The 19,681-nt window shown below is 42.0% G+C and overlaps 1 protein-coding gene across 1 annotated transcript in view; it reads right to left on the reverse strand.

The window, feature by feature from the left end:
* Positions 1 to 12,599, reverse strand: part of LOC146680955 (uncharacterized) — a 35,539-nt gene extending 22,940 nt beyond the window's left edge. Inside the window, exons 1-2 of the mRNA XM_085448271.1 lie at positions 12,379 to 12,599; positions 919 to 1,137 (exon numbers count right to left, since the gene is read on the reverse strand). Of these exons, the coding sequence (XP_085304397.1) occupies positions 919 to 1,137; positions 12,379 to 12,472 (313 nt within the window). The 5' untranslated portion in view covers positions 12,473 to 12,599. The remainder of the gene's footprint in view (positions 1 to 918; positions 1,138 to 12,378) is intronic.
* Positions 12,600 to 19,681: the final 7,082 nt, after the last annotated feature.

A 19,681-nucleotide genomic window follows, 5' to 3' on the forward strand; every position in this document is an offset into this window, starting at 1 on the left:
ATGGCTCAAACAGATGGACAGACAACCAGGAAATTCATTTACACATTCTTGGGAGCAACAAACAACCGTGATCTCCTTTCCTTCCCCTGTACACATAAAGTCATAAACAATACATCATCATAACAGCATTTGCTTTTTTACATTATGAATTAGAAAATTTTAAAAATTCGATTTTTCATTTTATAACATACTCATTGTTGTGGTATGGACTGAAGTTCCATTTACAGACAGGGGCGTCACCAAGGGGGGGTCTGGGGGGGCACTGGCCACCCCCGGCAAGACTGCGAAATATTGGTAATAATTTCAATAAATGTGAACACAATAGAGAGGAAGAATCTTTAAAGTGCTGGTTGGGACTGCCAATCAATCAGTCAGTCAATAAATTAAAACAGATAATTATGGATTTAAAAATGTTATTTGGTTTTCATATGTACCTATTTTTCAGTGATGTCAACTTTAATATCAGGAAATTAACTAGACATATAATTATTTTCTGTCTCTCTAGGTTCTAGGTTCTAGGTAGGTTCTAGGTTCTCTGTTCTATAGGTTACTTATTTTATTTATAGGTTAGGTTGCTTTTTTTTCAAGTAACCTATATTTGACAACAGATGTGCCAACCCAATATTTTTTACTGGCCCTCATATGGCCGCCGCTATGAAAAAATTCTGGCAGCACCTCTGTTCACAGAGCACCCTTGTAGTTTCACTGATCACATTTTTAAAAGTTTTTTAACGAGTTTTTGTTGTTTTGTTTTTTTTTCCAGGCTAATTTCAGCTAATCAACACATATTTGATCAAAAACTTGTTGCGGGGGGACCAGCAAAAAATTTCTGCCCTGGGGCCTCATTAAAGGCTCGTCCAGCCCTGGATCAACCATATAGTAAATTATATTTTCAATCACATAAAATGGACTTTTTACCTGTTGCGGGGTCTGTACTGGGAATCAATGTTGAAGCTGCAGTCAAGCACACAGGGCAACACTCGCCCTCTGGGGTCACCGTTTTTTGGCAGTCACCGAGGTCCTCGCAAACCACATCCTCACACATGACGGTCCCCTTATTGCACACACACACCCGACATGGCTCTGGGCTCCACATGTCATTGTCAGCATAGACTTTTCCATTTTCTGTGCAGGTGTCTTCATGAAAGAGAAACTCAGTTAGTATGTGCTGCAACGGGCTGTCACTGGATTTTAAAAAAAGGATCTACATTTTAATGGAAATTCCCACAACTTTGCAAATTTACTGGAAAACACACATTTTAAAAATAAAACATACTCATTTATGAATCCATACTGTTGGGTTCCTTCAAAAATACAGTCAAAAAATGTAAAGTATGTGTGTTTTCTAGTCCTTAAAATACCAGCAGCTTACTCTAACATGCATGAATCTCACGACCATGCCCACAATCATCCTTCTGGTGCATCATTAAGCCGAACTTTGTACTTAGAGCAGCAGAAATACATCATCACAGATGCATGTAAAGAAATTATAAAAAAGCATTAAACATGACAAAGACGATGTTGATTTCCCAGAGGAATACACCTTATTTGTTGAATAAGTTACTTTCTCAGCTTGTTTTTTTTTTGGGGGGTGTGTGGCAGTAAAACTGGTCGCAGCTCCCTTATTTCTTCTAAGAAACACAAAAGAATGAAGCTACCTCCAAAGTTTTTATTGCACACATTTAGTTGAGAGAAGTGAACTTATCTGGCAAAAACTTCATGTATTCCTTTTGCAAACTGAAAGGGAAACTCGGTACAGGTTCAAGAACAACATTTCACAGTGGTGTGCAGAGGACGGAGCTTGAAAAGGAGGGCATCGGGCTGTAAGAGAGAGCAGAGTACCACTGACGCCGGGACAAATGTGCAGGTTTCATTCCAGTTTTACCAGTTTGAGTGACTGAGCACACAGGACAGCACTCGCCCTCTGGGATCTCTGCGGTCTGGCAGTCACCTATATCCTCACACACCATGTCCTCACAAACCACCGTCCCCATTTCACACAAACAGACTCGACACGGCTCTGGGCTCCATATCTGATTGTTGGAGTAGAGTTTGCCATCCGCTGTACAGGAATCTTTATGACAAAGAACAGCAGCTGACTTCAGTATCATTTTCTTTGTCAGCTGTATATAATATAGTAGCTAAAAGATCATTAAAAAATCATTGTGGATTAGTAGTTTATGGGTTTGCACTTTTGCTCTGCCAGTTTTACTGAAGAAAGCAATATGATCTCCCCCTGCTGATAAAGCAACTTCTGCCTATGTGTCCATTTCAGTTTTTGGAGAGGCAAAGCATAAAATGTACACAGTGGACTGTGTGTCTATTTTGCCCTGTTACTGGGTTGCAACACAGATGGAGCCATGAGGCAACTTAAAATGCCATTACAGAGGACCAGTTAAACTCATTCCCAGCTTTCTACTTTCACTCTGTGACACCATCAGACTAACATTCTGTGTCACAGTTCATAAAGAGTTTTATTTATCTCATACTGGCCCGTTATGTAGCCCCTTATTTCATTTTACTGCCTTTTACTGATCCCACCTTAAATGGCCACTTTCTTCTGATTGGACAACTTCTGGGAAAAAAGCCAAGGGGCAGCACCCAATGATTATGAGCAACTTCCTACTACTTCCTGTACTTTGTTAAGACAAGTCTGCTCATCGGTAAAGTAGGATACTTTTGAAAACTAACTAGTCAGAGCAAGAAAACTGAGTGATTACTCTAACAAAGTAATCACATATTATTTGAAGTCTTGATCATTTTTAATATGAATGTATGCCGCAGTATTTTGAGAAAAAGCACAAAAAATTCTCCTTAAGTGTATGGAATAATTATGCTTAATTCAAACAGTTTGAAATGGGAACTTAACTGTGTTTTACTGACCCTCCATCGACCCCAACCACCTCCTTCTATGTGCATAGTCACTGTAACTTTGTTAACTCAGTTCCACCTTTGCCCCCCATCATAATTACTTGATTCACAGTCTCTGTCTTCCACTCAATATCACTGCATTCCCATAAGCACTAGCTCTGCTCTGTGTTTGGGGCCAATTCTCACAGGTCAGCATGCTAACACTCGTTACACTTACTGAAAGTTAGCAAACAGACATTTTTTTTAATAAAATCCCTTTTAAAACGTTCTTTGTTTTAATCTCATTTAGCCCAGACTTTATCTCACTACTGATGAACTCTCCTTCTAGAAAAACCTCAAGCTACCTGTTAGCAATAAAACAATTTTTACAAAATTACTTAATAAATTGATGAAGTACTTCTGGACTTCCTTTGACTTCTTGATACGCATTTATGCAGTTTGGATGAGGTGATGTCTTAAGACGTTTTACATGTATTTCTTTGTTCTTTTTCAGTTATTAATTTCTTTCAATCATATGACCTCTATCTTCTTTCGAGCATGTGACCCTGGAGCATTAAGTGAATAAGGTCCCAGTCACACAGCCAGACTGGTCAATGACCATTGGTCATCTACTGGCCATGATGGAGAAGAATGTATTCCCCGACTGGCTGATGAAAAACTCATCGTGACCAGTTTGGTTGTTGGCAGTTTGGGATTTGTCTCCAGAGACTAGCTAATCCTGGAGTAGATGTAAAATTGTGAAAAGTTGCACACAAATGGAGACAATTCACCATCAAAGTAAAAGTTGTGCCTTTTTTTTAGTTTCTCTACTTTTCAGCAAGTAGTCAACAATTGGTTGTACTCAACTGTGGATCTTCCATGCAAACTTGAGGCTGATAACATCGAATGCAATTGTAACTAGGTTTTTGGTGTTGCTGATTTCAATTAATGACTGCCATCCAGCAACCAGCCGCCAGCAGGTGAGGAAATACACATTTTTCTGGTGGCAGTATCCTGTCCATCAATAGTAAAATAAGTTAACTGTAGTTAAAAAAAACAAAACAACAGAAGCAAATGTGGGTGCCTTATTCTTGCATTCTACCTGAAGGCCACAAGATGGCGATAGCTCTGATTGGGCGAAAAAATAGATTGACTGCAGTGCTTTACTGCTCACTCATTGGTTAACAACTTGCTAATGAAAAGTTTTGACACATTTGGTTATTCGCAACCAAGATAGCAATGGTGGAAACAGGACGTCAACAACCAGCGAGTGACGTCACAGAGGCAACGTCCATCTTTTATACTGGTTTTGATCATAACCAATACAGAGGAAAACTCAAGCAATACTTAGAGGACCTCTATGACTTGAGAATTTTTGTCTTTCCTTTGGTTTTTTTGAATTCCACTAACAAAATGTTCAATTATTGTCTCTGTAGTGCTGTGAAGATGTGCTGTAGTAAATACAAAGGGCCATAAGGTCGTGATTCGCAGCACACAGGACAAATCACACTTGTTATAAGAATACCACAGGTAATAAAAAGTGGGAAAGCAGTGTGGATATTTATGGAACAGACATCCCAGTGTTTGAATCTGTCCAACATGAAGCTCAAAATATTTATTACCAGTTTTATTGTCCGTGTTCGGAGGCTGTTGCGTGGCTGCTGAGCACGCAGGGCAGCACTCGCCCTGAGGCGCCACAGTGGTCTCACAGTCGCCTAGCTCTTCACACACCACCTCCTCACACACCACAGTCCCTGTGTCACACACACAGACTCGACACGGCTCTGGGCTCCATATCTGATTGTTGGAGTAGGTCGTGCCATTTTCTGTGCAGGTATCTTCATGAGACAGAACAGCAGCTGCATGAGTATCGTGGGTGAGTCCCTTTCAGCCCGTACGACATTGTGAGGGTTTCATCAATGAGACACAGTTTTTGCCCTCTCTAGTAAGTTAGGAATCCAATGTAATGGTTTCTAGCAGATTTCCGCAGTTTCCCGTAGTTTGCAAGCAAGACAATGACTTGTCTGCACTTGCTAACTACTGGCTGAATTGCAGTTACATTTTAAAAGTGTAAATGGTGAACAATCACCTTCAAAGTAAAGGTTGTTTCAAAAGGTCAACTTTTACTTTGAAGGTGAATGCTCTTCAGTTTTATTGCCACTCATTCCCAAGTTGGCCAGTGATTTCAGATGAGTTGCTGCTTCCCATGAAAACTGCTACAGACCAAGGCAATCATAAGGAGTTTTCTGGTGCAGCAGCCTCTTTGTGACCGATTTCATGGCAATTGCCATCAGCATTCACCATCCACTCGACAACTACAGCCATTCATCCATTCATCTATTAAATATCGCTTATCCAGTTAACTCATCTGAAGGGAAAGACAAAATAGGTCCCAGCCCAATCAAGTGATATAATCTCTCCAGCGTGTCCTAGGTCTGCCTCTGGGCCTCCTCCTGGTAGGATATACCTGGAATATGTCAACTAGGAGACGACGCAGGATGTTGGAGGCATCCTGGTTCCTGCCCGAACCACCTCAACTGGATCCCTTCAATGTAGAGAAGCAGTGCTTCTACTCCGAGCCCCTCCCAAATGATGGAGCTCCTAAACCTATCTCTAAGGGAGAGGCCAGCCACTTGTATCCCTGACCTCATTCTTTCATTCACTACCCAGAGGTCATGACTACTGCTGAGGGTAAAGACTTAGAATGATGGTAAATCAAAAGCTTTGCTTTTATTGCTCAGCTCTCTTCTCCACAACAGATGCTTACTTACTTGAGTACTTGGGGTGGTGGTAACTCATCCCGATCCTGGTGTGGAGACTGACTGACTGACTGACATGGGAATATAAATTTTTAGGGGTCGCAACTGAGGTCATTCTGTGGCCTGGGCCTAACATAGCTTGCATGTTTTTAGGCTGTGGGATGAACTGGAAGTACTGCAGAGAACCACACAGACAACTCAACTCAGGAAGTCCTCAGCTGGCTAACAGAGGCCTTCTTGGGTGCTAAGCACTGTAACAGTACATCACTACAAAATGCAAGTAGATGTTTCCACAATTTAGATTTAAAAGTTTTTTCCAGATGTGAGTAGCATAGCAGCTAAAAGCAGCTTCAGCAGATTTGGCTCAAACCACAAATTGACCAGAAACAACTGAATCTGTTTTCCTGCCAGCAGCTTTGTTATCATATCACCAGCTGTATACAAAAACACATTGTACTGAAAACCTCACAATGACCAGCTGAAAGGGAGCTGCAGGTGGATTATATCCCCATACTGAAGGTAGAGCTGCAGTGGTTTACCTGCTTTAGGTTCTGTCGTGTGAGTTGAGCACACGGGGCAACACTCGCCCTTTGGAGTCACCGCCATCTGGCAGCCACTCAGCTCCTCACACACCTCGTCCTCACACACTACAGCCCCCGAGTCGCACACACAGACCCGACACAGCTCTGGGCTCCATGTCTCATAGTTGCGGTAGACTTTTCCATTTTCTGTACAGCTGTCTGAGTCAAGCAGAGCAGCAATCAACATCTGGAGAGGTATGTGTGTATTAATATTCTTTAAATCAACCACAGAGAGAGGGTATTTCTTCTGGAGCAGTAGATCTACAGCAACACAAACCCCGTCTTTAATGTGATGTATATTAATCCATCAGGATGCACCAGCTGCTCTTTAAATAAGAGTTAATTTATTCAATAGATATGTAAAATGGAGGCAGTGCTGTTTGGGATATAGAATAAGTGCACTCTGCAGCACTTTTTAATTTCTCTAAACTGCTGTGTGAAGGTTAATTAAAAATCACCCTACATGGGACTCAGTCCCATGTAGGGTTGTGGAGAACAGCACCTTATCTACAAGGAGAGGTACTACTGTACTGCAGTGTCTTTACTTTTTTTTTTTTTTTTTCAATTTAAGGCAATATAATATCTAAAATAATCAAATTGACATGAGTTCAGTGACCCTACCATGTACTGTAAAACCTCACAGCCTGAACAAGAAATGTTCAGTGTTTTTGCTATGAGGTTACAGGAAGAGTCTCTCCTCACTGGTGTGGGAAATACAGTAGGAAGACCACACCAACAGGACGAATGATTCACTCACATTTCTTACTAAAAATATATGGATTTTAAAACTTCTTTAGGAGCATGTGGCGCCCAGCAGACTCCAATTTTCTCAACAAAAAGCAGCAGTGAACCCAGCGCACCGTGACTCGCACAGAGCAAAATGCTTGTTACCGTAATTATGATTAAATCCTGTCAAAGCTGTTTAAGTCCTTTATCAAAGCAGCTTTTCAGCAAGTTTCAACCTGAGCAACAGTGATCTTTGAAAGTGCACCCACCCAACGTCAGTTAGTACCGGCCACTTTATTAGGTACACATTACTAATTACATGGTTGGAGCGCCTTTTTCCTTCAGAGCGCCCTTAATTCCTTGTGCCATAAAAACATTCTTCAGAGATTTTGGTCCACGCTGAAATATCACAAACCTCAAATCATCTCAAACTGGTTTCTTAAAGATAACAAGGAGTTAAGTGAACTGTAATGGCCTCTACAGTCACCAGATCTCAAACCAGTAGAGCCCCACTGGGGTGTGATGGAACAGGAGATCTCTCAAATCTCTGAAAAATATTTCCAGCACTTTGTTGACTCTGTGCCATGAAGAAGCAGTTCTGAAGGCAAAAAAGGTCTCAACTGGGCACTATCAAGGTGTACCTAATAAAGTGGCATATCAAAGGATATAAAAACTACCCATCAGTATATATGTTTTTTTTCCCCTCAGGTCAGTAAAAGTAGATCGTTTGGCAATAAAACTCTGTGAAGGAAAAAAAGATTTAAATGTTGTGCATATTTTAAAACAGCCTGCAGGGGGCGACTGTGGTTGCATAGAAGTCTCAGCTTCCTTAGTAAACCGTTTCCTGATGAGTTTCGGGGCTCAGGTATTCAGGTACTCAGGTCAAACTGAATAAAGCATGAAACTCATTATGGTCTTTAATTGAGTCCGAAAGAGGACAAGCCAGTATATGCTCATTGGCTAACAGAACTTTAACCACACCTCAGTAGCCAATGAGCCAGTGACTATTAGTTTTGTGGTTAGAGCCTGTTTGTTGTGACAGGTTTCAAATGCTCAGCTTGAGGTTTTATGTGATGTCATGGTGCCTTCATCCATCTTTTACATACAGTCTATGGACAGTGCAAACTACAAAGATGTCTTTTACCTTTAAAGTCAGCTAAACATAAACGGAAAAAAAAATTGATTTCAAACTGAGACACTTGATCTTATTACTAAGAATCTCCACGAACATCCTTCTCCCTCATGACAGACACTTTCAGGTAAATTGCTTCTGAGCAGTCAGTGACTAGACTGTGGTTGAATTTGACAGCTTCTGGCTGCATGCGACGATAAAAGTGTCTGTATGCAAGTATGCAATCATGTCTGCAACAGCGACGTCTCTTGTCACTCAATTATATACATAAAGCAAGGCCAGACGTGTAGTTTTCATGTCAAAAATCTATCAGCATGTCAGTTAATCAGGGGCTAAAATATAAGGTGAAAGGAGCCTGTTTAAATATTGTAATTTAGAAAAATGACAGAAAACAGAGCTGCCTCGTTCAGCAGCAGGTCCTGGGGGTAAAATAAACAAAAATGCACTTATTTTCAGAACCCTCTTATTTAAGTTTTTTATACCTACATTGACCCAAATAAATTTTCCTTGAATTAAATGTACATGCCAGCACGTATTAACATATTTATGCAGTGTAAGAGGGCAGATTTAGGCACTTTCATCCTGCTGGCCTTGGATGAAGCCGTGTCCCTGCCATGAAATCATCCCAAAACAGTAAAAACATTAAAAAAAAAAAAAAAGGGGGGGTACAAATAGCCACCTGCTGCAGGCTTTCTGAGTGCATTTTAATCCTGGCAGTTTAGTGACGTCCCTAAGCACTAATTATGTGGTAGAGCCGCTCCCCACCAGAGAGGCTGCTTCTTGAATGCAGCAGTTATTTCAGTGGAAACCACAGCAGCTGTATTATTATACGTTGGGCTCAGAGGCTGTGGTTTCACTTTATTTGGGAGGTGCCACACCCGGAGAAACCTCCTGCCATGAAACCTGCTTCACCCTGTAGCTGCAGCGTCTTTACCAAGCAGAGCTCTTAATACCAGTAATTAACGCTGGTATTTAATCTGCAAAAGCTCATTTTTCTTCATCACTTCTGCAGATAAAATGTAGTTTTTTTCACTTAAACTTTATACTGCAGACTTTATACTCTTGGGCAGTGCCTCAGCTATTTTTATGTGATTATAGCTTATATATACAGTACAGCATGAGGTCAATTATCATGACTAGCTGTGGTTTTCTTTTCAGCTTTCCACCCATGCTTTCTGACTACAGGCTTAGTTTTTAAACCATATTCAGTTCGCAAAAACAGGACTTCCGACTAGAGATTCACAAAGTGAGGGATGAGTCATGTTAAGATGATTTATGATATGAAAAAGGAACTGTGATATTGTTCTTTACCATTTATTAAAACTTATTTCAATAAATAGGATGGGAAGGTGATATAAAATCAGTCTGTGCTAATTTCTCATACTTATTTTACACCAACAGTCAATATTTTGATGACTTTTTATTTTACTTTTTTCATCTGAATACTTTCTCTTTTAAAGGTTCAAAAACAATGAAAATGATTGAAATGGAGAAATCCAACATTACAAACTTGGTTTCAAGAGTAACCAGGAACAGTCCTGAAGGCTATACCTTAGATTTAAAGGGTCACAATAAAGAATCCCAATCCACACACTGCTTAAAAAATCTATAAGAACCAGTGAAAAGCAAACATGTGCAGAAACTTGCACACATAAGTAAACTAAGACTTGCTGATATTGATAGTATGGAAGTTTGTTTCTGCCACTAGAAAAAACAAATCAGATCAACTTACTTATGAGTAAGTTTCCTGAAAGTTTCCAGAATCTAATCCAAAATTTGACCTAGAGATCTCACATAGGATACCAGCAAAATATAATTTCATTTGGGATAGCAGTAAAGAATTCTGATTCTGATTCTAATTCTGAACAAGCGTGTGGCCAGCATCATAAATCACACAGTTCATTCATAACAACTCATATACTGTCACATATGTATTGTGACAGTAAATGTATATGCATTTCAGCTAGAAATGACTTGAAATGACTTGTGAACTTCTCTGCTGTAAGGAAACAACAGAAATTTCAGTTAAAAATGGAGGATAAACCCACAACAAATTTACAGTTTGTAGCTGCACAAAATTAAACTTATTCACAGATTTACTTTAATCTTTACTTTCTGTCAGATATTTATGCATAACACCTACCTCGTTTCAAGGTCATATGCACCGAGAGCTTCCAAATAACTCGTGAACCTCTTTAAAAGTTAGAATAACTCTCATGCTAAATAAGCTAATGACACCAAATAGCTTAGCTTTACATATACTTTACATATACTCTGGAAAAGGTAGGACTGTAACATAAGCAGTCCACCAATAAAGATTAGACAAAGTTACATTCACCTGTTATAGATTTATTTTTATATATATTTTGTTGAATCTGAAATGAAAAATGTTAATTACACTTTTTAATTTGTATGCTACACTTGACGCTGGGGTCAGCCATGTTTAAGCAGCAATTCGACCGTCTGGAAACTAACAATAACTGACTCAGTGCAAAGTAAGCAGGAAACCAGAGAATACACTGCAATGCTACGCCACCTTTTTAATTATGTTGCTGAGATTAAGGAGAAATCTTATTGTCTGTATGTTAAACTGAACATATAGACTTAGTTTAGCTTAGCACACAGACTGGAAAAAGTGAAATGTGATAAAAGCCTAATTTTGGTCTAAGCTAGCAACTAGAGGAGATGTAAGGTACGCTTAGATGTTAGATGTCTCGTTAAGAATGAATTGTTTACTACTGATGATGCTACAGCTAGCTGTTCATTAGCAAGATAGTGTTTAAAGTTAGTAAAATATAAGTATTAGCCCCTCTGAGGCTAATTAATGTTTTATATTAAAATAAAATTTGTTTAATTAGCACAAAAGTCAAGAAACTGCAAAAAAGAAAGTTTTGCAGAGATTTAAAAAAAATTAGATGAAACTTGTAAGTTAGTAAGTCATCTAGCCTGTTTGTTGACTGAAAACAAAGCTAAGCAGCTGCCACAATTAGCTTCATATTTTGGTATTTGTTATAAATTATGTTGTCTCAAGCAAAAAAATTGACATGTGAAAATTGTCAAAACTATTCAATTTTACAATTAACATTTGAATGCCCCTGTCTTTATAGTTTAATAATTAGCAGTCTTCAAAGAATTTCAGGTTACATATCCATGTAAACCTTTGCCTCTTGGCTCTAAACATGGTTATGACTTATTCACTTTTTAATTATTCAAAAATTACCCTAAATATAATTTCTGGTCTAAAGTGATACTTATCAGGCCATAGCTGGAGAAAATGTCATACATAAACATTACTGTTAAAAAAAAGAAAAGAAGGCAGATTCAGACCGAAAAACAGCTGGTGCAGATATTTTGAGGTTGTTGTTTATCCCTTTGCAGCATGAATGCTTCAGTGGAGGTATAGTTGGATGAAAGTAAGAGATGCATATTTCATATTCAGCATAGTCTTAGTCTGGGTGTGTCTTGTCTGCAACTGGCCTGAAGTCTGACCAAAATTAGTGGCCTTCTTTTGTCCATTCCATCCACAAGGCCACATCATTATAGCCGTGGCACTCCGAACCCCTTCATTCAGCCTCGACCTCGCACTGAAATAGCCCTGTGTGCTCTTTAAGTGTGCACTGCAGCCTGTTGGGGGGGAGTATTTTTGACCCAGGATCACATTTACTCAGACATTTAATTTTAGAAATGAGCCACATCTCCATCTTTGAGAAATCCTCACAAATTTTGTCATTTCAGTGTCAAAGCTTTTTATCAACTTCAAGACTTTCAAACAGTTTCAGTTTAGCTTCTTTACTAATCGTCACCTGGTCAGTGGCTTGTAGCAGCTTTCCCTGAATGGTGTCTCATTAAGGCAAGATAAGCCTTTCTGGTGTTGGTTGTGGGTGTGAATTTAACCTTTCATCCCTAAACCAGAAGGCCAGTGCGGTCTGAGCTTTAGGAGGCAGAACATCCCAGTTTAACTTTACAGGACAACCACATTCTGAAATTCTGAAATAAATAAATAAATAAAACGTGGATATAATTGGGGGGGGGGGGGGGGGATAACACGGAATATGAACATAAAAGTTTCATAAAAATACCGATTAAAGTGTTTTCAGAAGCCTTGTTGAATCATGAAAAATCAGAAGGCAAGAAATCAAAGGAAAACATTGTTATTATATAAGAAAAACATGAAAACCTTGATCAATTAAGCACATGAACTGGTGATTTTATAAACCTGTTATCAGAACAAAAGCCCACAGAAGAACAGGAAGGATCCCTATCAGGTATCAACACGGAAAGCCAATCAGAGGACAGCAAAAGAAGTCATAACTTGGTGGATATCGCTCACCATTCTTAGTATCTTCTTGGCAGGTCACGGCGATCACCTGAACCAAGGTGAGGGCCAGGCAGACGATAATCCTAGAGTGCAACGAGGGGCCCATGTCTGCATGCCAGACATGCAGCGTCCTCACACACAAATCGCTGTGCAAGAGAGGAAGTCAGCGAGAGCACGACCCCGAACTACAGAATCCAGACTGAAAAATCCCAAATATCCCTGAGTGCAACACGGCTCCTGGATGAGCGATTACTGCAAACTGAAAGGAGCTCCCTCTTCAACCCCCCCACCAACACCTCCTTCTTTTACTCTCTCTCTCTCAAACTCCCTCCCTCTCTTTAGTCTCCTCTATCATCATCATTTCTTTTTGCTCTATTTCAGGGCCACCCTCCTCCTCCTACTGCATTTGCCTTGAAAGATGGCATAATTAAAGGCTGCATGAAATTAGTCCATTTGAAAGGCTGATGAAAGAAGATGGGTTGGACGGTGAATCTGAAGAAATTTCTTTTGAAAGCTACAGTTGAGCGCTGCGCATAATTTGCAGTTTGTTGCATGAACATTTTCCTTGAATAATCTGAGGCTTAAGAACAAGATCTGCAGGAGAGTTCGCTCTTTTTGTTCCCTTGCTACTCTGCGTGAAAAGGGACACCTCAGCTCATAGAAGTGGTCTGTTTAGGAAAAACGTCTGTGAGTTTGGGGTGTTCTTCAGTGGCCTTTGGTTTAACAGCCAACAAAGTTAATGTTCTAGCTGATAATATACATTTTCTTTCACTTTGGGGTTGCAGAAGACAAAAACAGAGCTCTAAAACTGTTGCCTAACCTCAAGATAATCATATCCAGCAAACATTTTAATGCCAATTAACAATCTTTTCTTAAAGTCTATTACTTGATTCCTTAACTTGGTGACGCTGTCACTTGGTGTTCGCTCGCTCTGCGGTAGAGTATCACTTCCTGTTCCTGCTCAAACACAGTGGTGTTTCTGAGTAGCTTATCTGCTTAGCAATTTAATTAACAACTTTAAAATACATTCTTTTCTCATAGTATGATCTTCATGATATTTGTAGCTCTGGAGACCAGGATTACTGAATTGGAGACTCGGCTTCGCACCCTTCATTCACCCATAGCTAGCCAGGCCCCTGTAGCTGGTGCAGCCGAAGATAGCGTAGGCCCCGCTAGCTGTTCCCCGGCAGACCCCAAGCAGCTGGGGAAAGAGGGCGGCTGGGTCACGGTGAGGAGGAAGTGTAGTAATAAACAGAAGCCCCAGGTACACCACCAACCCGTTCATGTGTCTAACCGTTTTTCCCCACTCGGCGCCACACCCGCCGAGGGTCAAACTCTGGTAATTGGTGATTCTGTTCTGAGACATGTGAAGCTAGAGACACCAGCAACTATAGTCAATTGTCTTCCAGGGGCCAGAGCAGGCAACATTGAAGGAAATTTAAAACTGCTGGCTAAGGGTAAACGTAAATTCAGTAAAATCATAATTCACGTCGGCAGTAATGACACCCGGTTACGCCTGGTCCCCTCCCCAATCAGACCAGGAGTGACATGTTTAGCCGCATGTTCTCCTTAAATTGCTGGCTGTCTGAGTGGTGTCCCAGAAACGATGTGGGCTTCATAGATAATTGGCAAACCTTCTGGAGGAAACCTGGTCTTGTTAGGAGAGACGGCATCCATCCCACTTTGGATGGAGCAGCTCTCATTTCTAGAAATATGGACAAATTTATTAAAACCCCCAAAATATGACTATCCAGAGTTGGGACCAGGAAGCAGAGTTGCAGTCTTACACGCCTCTCTGCAGCTTCTCTCCTCCTGCTACCCCCCCAAAAACCCATCTCCATAGAGACTGTGTCAGCTCCCAAACAGACAAAAAACAAACTAAAAACCAGCAACAAACAACTTAAACTTAAAAAATCACAAAGAAAGAACAATACAGTATCCACATCTGAACCAAAGAGTAAAACAGTGAAATGTGGATTATTAAATATTAGGTCTCTCTCCTCCAAGTCTCTGTTAGTACATGACTTAATAATTGATCAACAAATTGATTTACTCTGCCTTACAGAAACCTGGTTGCAGCAGGATGATTATGTTAGTTTAAATGAATCAACACCCCCGAGTCATTCTAACTACCAGAAATCTCGAAGCACAGGCCGAGGGGGCGGTGTGGCAGCAATTTTTCACACCAGCCTATTAATTAATGAAAGACCAAGACAGACTTTTAATTCATTTGAAAGCCTGATGCTTAGCCTCGTCCACCCCAGCTGTAAAACTCAGAAACCAGTCTTACTTGTTATCATCTATCGTCCACCTGGGCCTTACACAGAGTTTCTGTCTGATTTCTCAGACTTTATATCTAATTTAGTTCTGAGCTCAGATAAAATAATTATTGTGGGTGATTTTAACATCCATGTAGATGCTAAAAATGACAGCCTCAACATGGCATTTAATCTGTTATTAGACTCAATTGGTTTCTCTCAAAATGTAAAAGAACCCACCCACCACTTTAATCACTCTAGAGCTTGTTTTAACATATGGCATAGAAACTGAATATTTAACAGTGTTTCCTGAAAACCCTCTCCTGTCTGATCATTTCCTGATAACATTTACTTTTACAATAATTGATTACACAGCGGTGAAGAGTAGACTTTATCAAAGTAGATGTCTTTCTGAAAGCACTGTAACTAAGTTTAAGAATATAATCCACCCACTGTTCTCATCTCCAATGCCCTGTACCAACATAGAGCAGAGCAGCTATCTGAACGCTACCCCAACAGAGGTCGATTATCTTGTTAATAATTTCACCTCCTCACTACGTACGACTCTGGATACTGTAGCTCCTGTGAAAACTAAGGTCTCTAATCAGAAGTACCTGACTCCGTGGTATAATTCTCAAACACGTACCCTAAAGCAGATAACTCGTAATCTGGAGAGGAAATGGCGTGTCACAAATTTAAAAGATCATCATTTAGCCTGGAGAAATAGTTTGCTGCTTTATAAGAAAGCCCTCCGCAAAGCCAGAACATCTTACTATTCATCACTGATTGAAGAAAATAAGAACAACCCCAGGTTTCTCTTCAGCACTGTAGCCAGGCTGACAAAAAGTCAGAGCTCTTTTGAGCCAACAATCCCTTTAACGTTAACTAGTAATGACTTCATGAACTTCTTCACAAATAAAATTTTTATCATTAGAGAAAAAATTACCAGTAATCATCCCACAGATGTAATATTATCTACAGCTACTCTTAGTACCATTGATGTTAAGTTAGACTCTTTTTCTCCAATTGATCTTTCTGAGTTAACTTCAATAATTACTTCCTCCAAACCATCAACGTGTCTTTTAGACCCCATATGACCTTAAATATGATCAACCTATCTCTAATGATCGGCTATGTACCACAGGCCTTCAAGCTAGCTGTAGTTAAACCTTTACTCAAAAAGCATCTCTAGACCCAGCAGTCTTAGCTAATTATAGGCCAATCTCCAACCTTCCTTTCATATCAAAAATCCTTGAAAGAGTAGTTGTCAAACAGCTAACAGATCATCTGCAGAGGAATGGTTTATTTGAAGAGTTTCAGTCAGGTTTCAGAGCTCATCACAGCACAGAAACAGCTTTAGTGAAGGTTACAAATGATCTTCTTATGGCCTCTGACAGTGGACTCATCTCTGTGCTTGTCCTGCTAGACCTTAGTGCAGCATTCGACACTGTCGACCATAATATCTTATTAGAGCGATTAGAACATGCTGTAGGTATTACAGGTACTGTGCTGCAGTGGTTTGTATCATATCTATCTAATAGACTCCAATTTGTTCATGTAAATGGAGTGTCCTCTTCACACACTAAGGTCAATTATGGATTTCCACAGGGTTCAGTGCTAGGACCAGTTCTGTTTACATTATACATGCTTCCCCTAGGCAGCATCATTAGAAGACATAGCATAAATTTTCACTGCTATGCAGATGACACGCAGCTCTATCTGTCCATGAAGCCAGATAACACACACCAATTAGTTAAACTGCAGGAATGTCTTAAAGACATAAAGACCTGGATGGCCGCTAACTTTCTGCTTCTTAATTCAGATAAAACTGAGGTTATTGTACTCGGCCCTGAAAAGCCTAGAAATATGGTATCTAACCAGATTCTTTTTTTTTTTTTTTTTGCCTGTCCCGTTTGGCTCTTTTGCCATCAGAATTGTTGTCTAAAGGGAAAGAAAGATGCCCAACGGATTTACTTTACCAAATTGACCATCCCAGCCTTGCCGTAATGGTCCATTTGATTCACCTTTTATTGTTTATTTTATTTTCACTTGCTGAATACGGGACAGACTTGACTGGAGGAAAGAAGGGGAGAAAGAAAGAGGGAAAGAGAAACAGCTGAGAAGAGGAACGGGGGAGAAGGGCAAAAAACAAAAACCAACCGGAAAAAAAATGCATATATCAATCACCTGGATCACCTGTTGAGAAAGAAAAAAGAAAACAAGCAGAAGAGAACAAGAGTAATAGAATAAACAACATCACAATGATATATGGGAATATGACAGTAAATACTAAATATTAAACATTATTGTGCAGCACATAAGATCAACAGAACACAGTGTGCTTTGAGGTAGGAGCCAAAAAGGGTGTAGTTTGTGGGTGTGATCACCCGTGTGTACACCTGTGAGCATGGACGCGCTTGTTTTTTGTTTTTTAAAAGGTTTCTTCATGTAATGATCTGCTAGAGGGTGTGGGGGGGCCACAGCCCCGTCCTCCAGGGCATGAAGCAGGTATGGAGGAGATCAAAACTCCAGACATCCAGAGGCCCCCAGAACACAAGAGACCAAGGAAGACCAACAGAGGGGCAGCCACACCACTGTCCCAGAAAGAGCTGAGGAGAGTCCCAGATGAGGGCTCACTCAGCAGCCGCGGAGCAGAAGCCAGGGGGAGTTGCAGTGACGCGCCCGTGAGCTCCGCCGGCAGCCAGCCGTGCCTGAGTGACCGAGCCCCAGGCCGAGAGGCCGGGGGCACCCCACCTCCGAAGTGGCCCGAGCGAGCCCCAGGCTCCAGGCCCCGATAAGCGGCCGCCAAGGAGTGAGCCGGTGTGTACCCGGACGCCCATCCCCAGACACAAAGAACCACCAACACACCGACACCTGAGGGAGTCCGCCACTGGCAGGGGAAGTGGTGGTGGGGGGAGATAGACCTCCAAACCTTGGAGGGCCTGAGATGTCCCCAGAGAGGTGGCGTCTGACACCCAACCTGACATATAGACATAGACATACAGGCACACACAGACACAAACATCCATTCCCACCCTCATGCTCTCATATGCACTTACTCCACACTCAACCAACGTGGAGACAGACATAAAGAGACGCTGTACACACGATCACACTCCCCAAGCGTACTCTACGAACCGGGTCTAGGTACCCTTGCCCCTGGAGGGGGGAACTGCACCCAGACCCAGGTGGTGTTACCCTTTTCCCTGCGGTGGGGAGAGGCAGACCGCCCCGACTCCGCAGCAGCAGGGAGGCCCCACACCCCAGACCACAGTCGGACGGCCAACTCCTCCTCCTAGCCCCCCCGCTCCAGCAGGCTGCAGAGAATGGGGGTGAGAGAAGACTCCAAACCTCCCTCCACCCGCTCATTGTAGTGTTGATGCATGTGTGTTCTAAGGTGCATTTAAAACCCAGGAGGGCATGGAGGTACCTGCCAGAGAGCAGCAGGTAAGTGCATAGTCCCTCCTGCTAGCCCTCAATGTCTATGTGTATTTAAAATTAAGGGGTGGGCAACGACGCCAGGGGTGAGGTGTACACCCTGATGGTCTTTTGGAGTCCGTGTATCGTGCCCACCCCCAAGATCCTATATGTATGTGTAATGAGAGTGTGAATAATGTGAATGTCTAAGTTGTGGGATAAAATTGAGGCAGAGGCAGCCAGAAGGGGACGGGGGGGGGGGGGGGGGGGGGTAGCCTCCTCTGCACCCTGGTGACATACCCCTATTCCAAGGCCCTGCATGTGTGGGTGGTTGTGGTGGAGCGGGAAGAGGGAGGCAGCTGGAGATGGGGAGGGAAGGAAGGGAGGGGCAAGTGACCCCTCCCTGGGGCCAGCTCCCCCGCTGACCCCAGTAGGCACCCCCATACTCCGCGACCCGCCAGGGAAAGGGGGCCCAGGCCCATCCAGACCGGGGCCCAGTGCAGCAGCGCCTCCCGGCCCCACAGAGCCCGGGACAGTCCACCCAACCCCACCACAGAGAAAACTGCACCCACCCCACCATCCACTCATCTTCCAGACTACATAAGACAATAGACACCCAGGGTGAGATCTTCCTCCACCTCTCCTGTATCTCCCCTTCCTGCAGAGAGAGTTCCTGAAGAGAGGAAAGCTCCTGCAAGATGTGACAATCTCCCCCACCAGTTGAAGAGCCCACCAGGTGGCTCGACGCACCAGCGGCACCCTGCGCCAGGGCTGGGCCCCCATGCATCTAACAGGATGTCCAAAAAACTCGCTGAAAAGCCTTCAGCTAATCCAAAATGCTGCAGCAAGAGTCCTGACAGGGACTAGAAAGAGAGAGCATATTTCTCCTGTTTTGGCTTCCCTTCATTGGCTTCCTGTTAAATCCAGAATTGAATTCAAAACCCTGCTCCTCACATACAAGGTCTTAAATAATCAGGCCCCATCTTATCTTAATGACCTTGTAGTACCATATCACCCTATTAGAGCACTTCACTCTCGCTCTGCAGGCCTACTTGTTGTTCCTAGAGTATTTAAAAGTAGAATGGGAGGGAGAGCCTTCAGTATTCAGGCCCCTCTTCTGTGGAACCAGCTTCCAGTTTGGATTCGGGAGACAGACACCATCTCTACTTTCAAGATTAGGCTTAAAACTTTCCTTTTTGCTAAAGCATATAGTTAGGGCTGGACCAGGTGACCCTGAATCCTCCCTTAGTTATGCAGCAATAGACATAGGCTGCTGGGGATTCCCATGATGCATTGAGTTTTTCCTTTCCAGTCACCTTTCTCACTCACTATGTGTTAATAGACCTCTCTGCATTGAATCATATCTGTTATTAACCTCTGTCTCTCTTCCACAACATGTTTTTATCCTGTCTTCCTTCTCTCACCCCAACCGGTCGCAGCAGATGGCCGTCCCTCCCTGAGCCTGGTTCTGCCGGAGGTTTCTTCCTGTTAAAAGGAAGTTTTTCCTTCCCACTGTCGCCAAAGTGCTTGCTCATAGGGGCTCATATGATTGTTGGGCTTTTCTCTGTATCTACTGTACAATATAAAGCGCCTTGAGGTGACTTTTGTTGTGATTTGGTGCTATATTGAATTGGTGCTAA

Source organism: Copadichromis virginalis, linkage group LG23, assembly GCF_057382275.1.
Source record: "Copadichromis virginalis isolate Kocher_CV1m ecotype Utaka linkage group LG23, C_Virginalis_male_GT1.1, whole genome shotgun sequence".
NCBI classification, from domain to species: Eukaryota; Metazoa; Chordata; class Actinopteri; order Cichliformes; family Cichlidae; genus Copadichromis; species Copadichromis virginalis.